Source organism: Poecilia reticulata, linkage group LG1 (genome assembly GCF_000633615.1).
Source record: "Poecilia reticulata strain Guanapo linkage group LG1, Guppy_female_1.0+MT, whole genome shotgun sequence".
NCBI lineage: Eukaryota > Metazoa > Chordata > Actinopteri > Cyprinodontiformes > Poeciliidae > Poecilia > Poecilia reticulata.
In genome coordinates, this window is record NC_024331.1 from 31637712 (window position 1) to 31648718 (window position 11007).

The 11007-nt window shown below is 39.4% G+C and overlaps 2 protein-coding genes across 2 annotated transcripts in view; both read left to right on the forward strand.

Annotated features, from left to right (window-relative positions):
- dnajb14 (DnaJ heat shock protein family (Hsp40) member B14) overlaps positions 1–5761 on the forward strand; it is a 7570-nt gene extending 1809 nt beyond the window's left edge. Inside the window, exons 2-8 of the mRNA XM_008422726.2 lie at positions 560–725; positions 1909–2054; positions 2553–2741; positions 3645–3730; positions 3809–3918; positions 4813–4985; positions 5057–5761. Coding sequence (XP_008420948.1) covers positions 560–725; positions 1909–2054; positions 2553–2741; positions 3645–3730; positions 3809–3918; positions 4813–4985; positions 5057–5181 — 995 coding nt within the window. The 3' untranslated portion in view covers positions 5182–5761. The remainder of the gene's footprint in view (positions 1–559; positions 726–1908; positions 2055–2552; positions 2742–3644; positions 3731–3808; positions 3919–4812; positions 4986–5056) is intronic.
- A 791-nt stretch (positions 5762–6552) lies between these two features.
- pla2g12a (phospholipase A2, group XIIA) lies at positions 6553–9982 on the forward strand. The gene is made up of 4 exons (XM_008422696.2): positions 6553–7059; positions 8053–8129; positions 8201–8366; positions 9522–9982. Exons 1-4 carry the CDS (start codon positions 6828–6830, stop codon positions 9638–9640), a joined length of 594 nt encoding a protein of 197 aa, XP_008420918.1. The 5' UTR covers positions 6553–6827; the 3' UTR covers positions 9641–9982.
- The last annotated feature ends 1025 nt before the right edge of the window (positions 9983–11007 follow it).

Genomic DNA, 11007 nt, shown 5'->3' on the forward strand with positions numbered 1-11007 from the left:
TAACATGTTGCTAATAATCTGTTACTGTAACATGTTGCTATGCTGTCGTTTATCCTGCATAGACAGACTGGAAGATTTTACATGTTTAGATAAGAGAAGAACAAAAAGAAAGTTTGAATGTTTCCATTTCCAGGAGGAATTAAAGAAAAAAACTATTTTAATGCATCCATCCATCCATTTTGTTGCATTGCCCCAGACTTGATGATTTGTTTCACTTTATTTTATTTACCAGTTCCTCTTTATTGTAATAAAACATTCCAGTAAAACAGAAACTGATGTGATTGATTGAAAACTTGAGAAAAACATTTTGCTGTTTCTGCAACTCGGTGGGATAAAAAGTATTTACACCCTTCCTGTTTTCGTGTTTTATCTTATTTTTGCATATTTGTTTAAATGAAAGTGTTTATTATTAAAGGAGAAAAAACCCAACGTGTTCCTGTGTGAAAAAGTTATGTCCAGTTTTAACTCTTCCATTGATCATTTTGAAGCTCTGCGCCTCACTGGATGCTCCGTTTTATTTTATTTCACCCGTATTCTTCCTGTTTCTGGTTTTCTCCAGCTCTGTTGGACGCGTTAACGATGAATGGGAGCTCGGCGGGTAACGGCGCGTTTCGCCGGCGGCCCAAAGATGACTCGGAAACGTCGCAGGCGGGAGGACGGAGTCAGGAACCGGCGGGAGGCGACTCCAAAAGCTTCACGGAAGAGCAGGGGGAGGGGGTCCGCAGGTGAGACTGGAGGATCAGCGCAGAAACGCTTTTAATATGAACCTTGAACCCCGCCTGAGTGGTGTGAGTGTGTGTGTAGCGGTTGCCATGGGAACCAGTTTATCTTTGACTCTTCCCGTGAGGCGGCGCTGAGAGGCGCCAACGGTGGAAACCAGGCGACTGAAAGGAACATTAAAAAAACAGTGATGGATGATTTACACCCCGTTTCATTATATAATCCGACATTTATTCTGTAAAGTTTAATAAATCTGTTTTCAGAATAAAATCAGAACAAAAAGCTGCTGAAGCATCTTCTGATTCAGTTTCAGGATCCATCATTTACCCAGATCCTGGTTTTATAAAACTCAAACGCTCCATCTGGAAAAAATGAGATTATCCACAGACGTCTGGTGGAAACACAGAACGGCCGATCAGGCGCGGAGCTATAGGGGGGGTCTGGGGGGACGCCTGCCCCCGGGCCGGATGGGGGCCCGGGCCTGGAGGTGTCAGGGAGGGAGGAATGGTTTCAAGACGCTTTAATGTCTGATGTTAGACGGAGAAAGTGCGCCCTCGCCTGTTCGCTCCCCACCATCCCCCCACCGCTCACAGTTTCCAGCAGCGCAGGCGATACACGTGAGGGGCCCGGTCATTGGCCCCGGTCATTGGCCCCGCCCACCGGCCCGACGCAGACTTGTTCCGCTAGTGCGGCCGATCCTGAACTTTAACCTTCTCCTGAGTCTTCAACATCATCAAGATGAGTCGAGATTATTTAGAGGACAACTTAATATGAAAATAAATTCCAAATATATAAATATAGACTTAAAATAATATGAAAATAAAGTTAAAATAATATGAAACCAGACATTACAATGAAGTCATAATATTGCGAGAATGAATTTGTTGTAATGCCAGGATAAAATCGGAATAATGTGAGAATAAAGTCATACGGCAAAGTCAAAATAGTACAAAAATAAAGTAATTATGTGAACAAAGTCGTAATAAATCCAGAGTAAAGACACTGCTGGTGTAGCTTGTTGTTTTTCTGTTTCGTATCCGTCTTTCTGACGACCACCAGCTGTTCTCTGCTGCAGCACATGAACCTGTTTTCAGAAAATAACCGATCTTTGCAGAGAAACACCCGAGTTCTGCAGATGATCAGAGAGTTTTAAACATTTGGCTCTTTCTCCATGTTTCTGTCCTGCAGAATAAAGCGTTGTAAGGATTATTACGAAGTTCTGGGTGTGAACAAAGAAGCCGGAGACGACGACCTGAAGAAGGCGTACAGGAAGCTCGCTCTCAAGTTCCACCCAGACAAAAACCACGCACCAGGAGCAACGGAGGCCTTTAAAAGTAACTCTCTCTGTTTCATTTGTTTTCTGCATGCAGATCAGCTTTTGTCTACTTTAATACACATTGTTATAACGCTTAGTTGGAAAATTGGAGCAAAATGATGCATTTTTAATTCAACATTTCACTGATAAATGGATTCGTAATAAAACTGTAAAGTGAAACTTAAAAGATATAGATTTATAAACGCATTTTACGGGTTTATTTTTGTTCATTTCTGTCATTATGACTTGGAGGAAATAAAAACCCAAAATTTTGATCCTGAGAAAACTGCAATGTTACATCAGCTCAATAAAACGTTACTTTTAACATAGAAATGTTATCATAGGGACAACTGTTGAGCTTTAGCCATACGGAAAGTTAAGTGGAAGGATAAACTGAACACCTGATCTTTGTTTCACAACTGATAGAAGAATAAATCTGTTATTTGTTTTCTTCCTGGTGACCAGGTAGTGTCAGAACCTCTAACCAGCTGGATATACGTTCCTTTCCTCCCTTCAGAGATCGGGAATGCGTATGCGGTTCTGAGCAATCCGGCGAAGCGGCGGCAGTACGACGTGACGGGCGGGGAGGAGCCCAGCAGCCCGAGCCAATCCCACGGCGGCGGCTTCGACTTCCACCGCGGCTTCGAAGCCGACATCACGCCTGAAGACCTCTTCAACATGTTCTTCGGCGGCAGCTTCCCGTCCTGTAAGAGAACAGTCCATGAACTGGACTCATCGTTGCTACGGAAACACAACTCGCTAAAATTAACCTCTTGATGCCTGAATTTATATACAGTTTTACAAAAACAATCTACTTGTTTTTTTTTATTGGACATTCAATTGAACATTGCACCTACCATTAATTTTAATTTAGGTTTGATGCTAATTAGATCCACTGGGCGTTTAAGGAATGAAACGGTCTTTTCTATCTTAGTGTGTTGATTATTTTATCGATGCTGCTTCTGTTCAAACAAGACTTTGAAACTGAGTGAAAATTTAAGCAACCAGGGTTTGTTTTTAATGATTATAGTGTTTCTAATACAGATAAATGCCACAAATATCTCTTGTTGCACAGTCCTACCAGCTCAAAAGTCCATTTTTAGAACATAAAATTAATGCTACAAACTGAATTTTAAACATAATTCTGAACAACCTTTGTTGTTCATCCTGCAGTGTTCCCTTTACTGAACCATCCTATAAGCTTTTATCCCCTGCTCCACTATAAAAAGTGTAAGATAATAATAATTCATCAACATTTATCTATTATTTCAGTAATCTTCTGATTCCAAGTTGTCAAAAATAAATGTGGTAATTACAAAGTAAAGTTTTTTAAGTCCTATTTGATATATGACTTTAATAACAGTAACTTCATTGTGTTATAAAATGGTTAAACGCATAATTCTGCCTCTTTAACATCAGATTTTGCATCAACCCAGATTTCCATATCGGTGCTTCCCTGATTATTACCAATCTAGAATCAAATCTTTTGTTTCCCTCATGATTTCTGTCAGGATGGTTGTTGGATATTTTATGCTAACGTAGAGAGCCGCTGTTGTCTGGACAACATGGCGGCCGGTTTCTGACCCCAGCTGTGACGTTGTGTCTGCAGCCAGCGCCCACACGTTCACCAACGGCAGGACGAGCTACAGCCATCACAACGACTCCCGCCAGGAGAGGACCGAGGAGCGAGGAGACGTACGCCGACTCATTTCAGATTGGTTTCTGTCTCAGGATGGCCTCCATCTTACAGATGTTGTCTCTGTTTCCCTGCAGGGCGGCTTCTCCATGTTCATCCAGCTGATGCCCATCGTGGTTCTGATTTTAGTGTCGATTCTGAGCCAGATGATGGTTTCCCCTCCGCCGTACAGCCTCTACTCCAGACCGTACGTCTGCACGCTGCTGGGTTTCTAATCCAACTTTTAAAATGTCACAGAAAAGAACCTGGGAATGTTTCTGTCTACTGGGAGCGAACCAGTTCATCAGATGCTGCATGGCTGTAATAAACAGGAACTGAGCTGGGACAGAAGCTGGAGCCGCATGGATTTAGTTTCATTACGATGTTTTCTGTCGCTAACGAGATGAGAAATGATGAGAAGTGAAACACAAATACTCCGTCGTGAAAACTAATTTGGCTGGACAATAAACTGTCCCAGAGTCTCTGCGATAATAATATTGTCGTTTGTTTCAATTCGACACAAAGTTGAGTTGAAATAATCATTCTGTGTATTTTTTATTTCAAATATTTTGTATATTTATTTATGAAATAATTTATTTTGTACGTTCCACTAAAATGTAATTTTCAGTGTAACAAATATACGAAATACAGTTATTTCGTATATTTCTAAAATAAATAAAACTTATTTTGAAAATTATAGACATTATAGTATATTTAAATATAGTAATTATATTATTTTTATTATTTCTAGTAGTTTCATTGTTATTATAAAAACTGATGGAATTTGATACAATGTGAAACCTTTAAAATTGTTTAAAGTAAATGTTAGATTTGTCTACATCATCTTATTATCATCATTTGCATAATTTAAACAAAATCTCCAAACCGCTTCAATAGAAAAATTGGTTTCTGAATTAAAAATAGTTTCTGAATTCAGTCGTGACCCTGAAAGTCGGAATCGACTCGCCGACAGATTTGCATCTATTGTCTGGTTAAAAAAATCTGCTTTGTACAAACATCTAAACATATCGCAGTGTTTTAATTCATGGAGTTTTATAAATGAAACCCAAGTATTTTTGTGTTGTCCTCCATCTTGTTCCAGGTCGACGGGTCAGACCGTGAAGAGGCAGACGGACAACCTGCGTGTCGATTACTACGTCACCCGGGATTTCAAATCGGACTTTAAAGGCTCGGCTCTGCAGCAAATAGAGAAAAGCGTAGAAGACGACTACGTGACGAACGTCAGGAACACCTGCTGGAAGGAGAGACAGACGAGTCAGTAACCGGCACTTTGTCCTTTGACGTCTCCTTCGTTCTCGCCGTCTTAACGCTGTTTTCTCGTGCAGAAACGGACCTGCTTTACGCGGCGAAGGTCTACAGAGATGACCGCATGCGGAAGAAGGCAGAGCTTATGACGATGGAGAACTGCAAGGAGCTGGACAGACTAAACAACCTGTTCCGAGGCGGATGAGATTGTAGAAAATGTGAATATATGAATAGATGTATACGTTTGTTTTTTTTAAAACAGAGAGGCTTTACGGTAGGAGCAAAAGATTATTAAATTATTTAAGGTTAAAAAGCGTCTTACTCTTTGCGAACGGCTCTTCCTCCTCATTCCAGCCTGATCCCAGGAATCGCCTTGTTGCATCGTAACCATCCGGTCTGCACACTGACCGACACTCCAGACTTATTTTTATTGAGCCAGAAGAACCCGAACGCCTGGCTGTAGATTTAACGGTGAGATTTCTGCATCGTTTTTGAGACGTTCTTCACTGGCATCCATATCGTGAAGGAGCAACAGATGTTTTATTTATTAATTTTTTTTTTTTTTTGTGTGGAGAAAATTAGATTTTTTTGATTTTCTTCTGCAAAATTGAATTCTGGCTGAAAGTGGGAATCGGCGCACATCAACACCTTCATCCATTAATGGTTGTACACTTTCATTTTTGAATGTTTAAAAGTTTTGGGACTTATTTAAGTAACTCTAGAAGAAACAAATTTTCTCTTGAGTGCTGGCCTGATCATTTAAATAAAGTCAAACTGGTACTGTAGTCTGGGTTTAAAGTGTTTCTCTGCTTCTATATCTGTGTGGATTTTCCAATGACTGGATTCCTCGAGGGTAATAAGGATACGAAGAAGCATTTTTATAAAGCTATGTTTGTCATCGGGATTAAAGTCGAATTTCTGATGTTTTTCTCTAAAGCTAAAACAGGAGTCTGAATTTATTTTCAATGTGACATCCGTCCAGCAGGGGGTGCTGTAGCACACTTTTTACACAGAAACAATATTTTACCTGAAATATTTTACATTTTGCAGGCTGAGGAAGCTGAGAAAATATTTTGATTAAATATATTAAAGCTATAAACCTACATTTTAATGTTAACATTCTTTTCCTTATATTTAGCATTATGTTATGTGTCTAATATGGAAGAGGATTAGAGCTGTGGGATGGATGGAAAGTCATTTTTTTCTTAGAATAACTTTTCTCAAATTTCTTGCTTTAATCTGAAGATTTTGACTTTTTATAATGAATTCTAATTTCAGAATTCCAGCATATTTTCTCTCAGAACTCTGAGTTTTTCTTCTAATTTTCTTCTAATTGTCTTTAGAGTTCTGACTAATTTCAGAACTCAGGTTTTTTATAGACTAATGACTTTAATCTCAGCATTTTGACATGTTAAAAATTTAAATTTTGATTTATTTCAGAATTCTGATTTTTTTTTTTTTTTAATTTCTGTCTTTAATTTCAGAATTCCGACTTCTTTTCCTCGGAATTCTGAGATATAAATCCCTAATCATCTTCCATACTTTGATCGTCAAGCGTCGGGATTTTTTGCGCCGCTGTGAACTTTGGGTAATGTAGTTAGTGAATAACAACCATCAACAAATAACCGCTTTTAAACACCGTTACTCTGATGCAAGACGGAAACTGATCTGTGACGATTCCCAAAGTGACGACATTGTTTGTCCAGGATCACGTGACACTGGATACCCGGAAGTAATGTCACAACTGATAAATGTCTGATCGCTGGTATGTTTTTAGCTAAAACATGTCAGACCGGAGCTGAACCGTGACATGACAGTCGGAGCGGGAGGTCAGGCAGAACTTCAGCTGTCATGATGGGTCCAGGTGCGGTTCTGTCCGTCCCGGTTCTGCTGCTCGGTCTGCTCTGCTGCTGCGGACTTTTCCCAGATGTTTCTGCCTGTGAGAAAGAACCGGAGACCCCGGACTGGAGGATGACTCTGAGAACCATCCGAAACGGGATTCACAAGATCGACACGTACCTGAACGCAGCGCTGGACCTGTTCGGCGGAGATGACGGACTCTGTCGGTACAGATGCAGCGACGGTGAGTTTGAGGACTTTACGGCCATTTTTATTTGGTTTTATGCCAGTTTTAAACCAGTTACGACTGCTTTTGTGTAAGAGTTTAAAAAAAAACATAAAATTATCAGTGAGCTGAAACCCGGATTTTCCGTTGGCTAAAGCCAGGGGTGTCCAAAGCCTGGTCCGGGGGCCATTTGCGACCCTTGGAGTCATTTTGTGTGAACCTGGTATTTTTTTATCTGAGACGGTTTTTTTTCTACGATTATGATTTAAAGCCATTGTAAAAAGAAAAAAAGTGTACATTTTTGCCAGAAAATTCATAAATTTTGATATTAATCTCAGACATTTTGTAGAAAACGCATGGAAATTTCTGAGCATCAAAAGACAAAAATTGGTGAGAAAAAAAACTCAGAAATTTTTAGATTAATCCCAGAAATGTTCTAGAAAAAACAAGGACATCTCTAAATTTCAAAAGTCGAAATTTGCTAGAAAAAAATGATGATCTTCTATTTTTGAAACTCAGATATTTCTTATTTTTCTAGAAATGTTTTGAGACTAATCTCAAAATTTTTTTTGTTGGAAATGCATCCTTTTTTTCTTCCAACCATAATGGCCGTTTTACAATGCTGTATTTTTTGGATCTAAAATAATTTTAACTTTTCTACTTTGCCTTAAAATATTGCATGTCTGATTTTTGAAAATGTACATAAAAATAATAAAATTATTTAGCAGTTTTAATTGGGGAAAGATTATGCAAATCTGTGAATAATTTCAACTTGCCAATAAAAGTCTGGACACCTCGGGGTTAAAGACAAAACGGCAAAATAATTTTGTAGATCAAACGTGTCAGTCAGGACAAGGGAACAAAAAAAATCCACATTATTCTTTACCATGGCATCTTAAAGACAGTGATTACTATTTGAACAAATTGTCAATAAGTCAGTCAAATATTGAAAAGTGAATTTATTCCAGTGTCTCATTTCAACGCAGCAGCTTTTCTCCTTCTGTGTGTCAGGATTCAAGCCGACGCCTCGTCCCGGATACAGACACCCCCCACCCAACGGATGCGGCTCCCCGCTTTTTGGATTTCATGTAATCTGCTTCAAATACGCTTAGTTTTCCTGTGAGTCCAGCAAACCCAGTGACTGTGCTGTCGTTCCCAGTTCGACCTGGGAATCCCGTCCATGACCAAATGCTGCAACCAGCACGACCGCTGCTACGACAGCTGCGGCCGCCTGAAGCACGACTGCGACGACCAGTTCCAGGACTGCCTGGAGACCATCTGCAGGAACGTGCAAAGGACTCTGGGATTGGCCCAGACAGTCCAGGGTAAGAGGTCGGCCTGGAGGTCGCCTCCTGCCACCATCAGAAAACTTAAAGTTCTAGTTTGTAACTTTTATAAAAATGTGTTTGTTTTTGTTTTTACATATTTGTTAAAACGGTGACCATCTTGTGACGGGCGATGATACAGACATTCTGTGAAAACATTGATCTCTTCCACCTGTTCCTCGAGCTGTTGCTGTCTGAAGACATGCACCGCTCCCTCCAAGCAAATCAGAGCCGTGAGGCGGGTCTTATCGCTGTCAATCACCCTCAAGTACTTACTGCAAAATGTGCTACTGGCGAAGAAACAATTTACAGTTCAGGAAAAGTATTTCTGAGCTGTCAGTGCTAACAGGATCTGCTATGGATGATTGTCAGCGCTAAGACCCGCCTCCTGGCTCTGATTTGTTTCTAGTTAGCACTGAGAGAAGGCAGAGGAGATGGATTATTTTTCACAGATTATTTGTTTCATAACTTGTTTTATGATATGGTGATTGTTTCAACAAATATGTAAAAAAAAAGCATTTGTTTTTGTAATTTACATTTCTGCTCATGTTGAATTTTTAGTTTATATCACAATTAAGGGGCTTGTTTTTGTCTTTTTTTAAATCCCATCTTTTTTTAATTCTAATACATTTTTTTCTTAAATTTCAGATAATCCAGTTTTTTCTAGTGATCATGTGAAAAAAATATGGACTTTTTATTATTTTTTTTTTATATTTTTGCTGTAAATGTATTCCTAACATAAATCAAGTCACTTTAACTTAATAGCAGGAGTGACTCAAACACAACTATTTATTTATTTTATTCCACTGTGTAGCTATAATAACATTTGTAGAAACTTTATAATACATTTTCAAACTATTTCTTGTTTGAAAATGTGTTATTTTCAAACAAATAATTGAAAATTATTTGTTTGAACTAACCTGCACTGAAAGCTGCAGGTTTCAACTCTTGCAATATTGATTGTGGCCACTAGATGGAGCCAAAACTTTATTTTAAATGTCATCAGGTTCTTATGAGCTGAAATTCAGATATAACAGCCAGATGTTTTTTTTTTTTGTTGTTAAAAAATATTTTCAAACTATTCACGGAAGTATTAAAGTATTTAATACACTTCTCCTGAATTTTCTGCTGATCGTTCTGCTTGTGTTTCTGCAGCGTGTGAGTCTGCAGTCAAGCTCCTCTTCGACGCCGTCATGCACCTGGGCTGCAAGCCGTACCTGGACAGCCAGCGGGAGGCCTGCGTGTGCCAGTACGAGGTGAAGAAGGAGCTCTGACGCCTCTGCAGAACGACACAGACTCTGAAATCCGGATGCCGGATAAATAAACTTTTCTGAAAATGTGTAGATTTTTCTCAGGGATGTAGCCTCTTTGGCTAAAACTAAACACTGCAATGCAAAGTGAATGTAAAATAAAAAATAGTTTCTTGTAGGTGGTAGCTAATATTTGTCCCTTTGCGATCCACTATTTATATATATATATTGTTGTAAATCCAGAGGTTTCTGTGGTGAAATTGAAACTGGTTTCATTCATGTTTTGACTGGACACTACATTTTAACAGACGGTAAAAAGGTTTTTACAGGGTTCAAAGGTCAGCAATAAAGCACACGTCAACGTTCTGCAACGTCTCGTAACAAACGGTGTCGTTTTTATTCTAGATTATTCTCGCATGTTGCGACGTTGTTGTAATCCCTGTGAATTTACCATGGGATCAATACTCAAATTAATTAGAAACACTGATATGTGGGTGGCAGAGTGAGACATTTAAATCAAAGATACTTTTTCAGATTTTCTTTCTTGATTTTGAACAAAACGATAGCAAATGAGCAGAAAATCAAAGATTAATCAGGAAAAACATATAGAAATTAGCCAAAGGCTCACTTAACATTAAATAACTAAATATTGTCCTGTTTGTGTGTTTCATTCTTTTTTGATTATCCTTCCGTGGAAAACAGAAAAACAACGACCCTGTCTCACCTCTGGGTAAATAAAATGAAAAGGAAAGCAAAAGCCATGACTATTAAAATATAAAAACTTCAAATATTTTGTATATTAAATTTTCAAATAGAAGAAAACAACATGCTGTGTTAGGGCTGCACAGTGGCGCCTTGCAGCAAGAAGGTTCTGGGTTCGATTCCCGGTCTTTCTGCATGGAGTCTCCATGTTCTCCCTGTGCATGGTGGGTTTTCTCCAGGTACTCCGGTTTCCTCCCACAGTCCAAAAACATGACTGTCAGGTTAACTGGCCTCTCCAAATTGCCCCTAGGTGTGAGTGTGTGTGTGCATGGTTGTGTGTCTCTGTGTTGCCCTGCGACAGACTGGCGACCTGTCCAGGTGACCCCGCCTCTCGCCCGAAACGTTAGCTGGAGAGGCACCAGCACCTCCCGACCCCATTAAGGGACAAGGGTGCAAGAAAATGGATGGATGGATGAACATGCTGTGTTGCTGGCCAAATATATTGCATTCTTGGCCTCACAAAATCAGTTAAAGTACCACAATTTGGTCCCTGAACCCCGCTTTGTACACCCCTGCTTTAACTGAATGGATATGTAGGGTAAACTGATGATATTTTAAAGCAACAGTGTCGCTGATAGATTTATAAGGTCCTTAAAAAGCCTTGTTCGACTGCGCCAGTCGCTTCCGTA

Bases quoted from the DNA above. Each gene is read 5' to 3' on its own strand.
- pla2g12a (XM_008422696.2), top strand. From the start codon at position 6,828: ATGATGGGTCCAGGTGCGGTTCTGTCCGTCCCGGTTCTGCTGCTCGGT. The intron at 7,060-8,052 runs GTGAGTTTGAGG...TCTGTGTGTCAG, and splicing joins TCGGTACAGATGCAGCGACG to GATTCAAGCCGACGCCTCGT. The intron at 8,367-9,521 runs GTAAGAGGTCGG...GTGTTTCTGCAG, and splicing joins ATTGGCCCAGACAGTCCAGG to CGTGTGAGTCTGCAGTCAAG.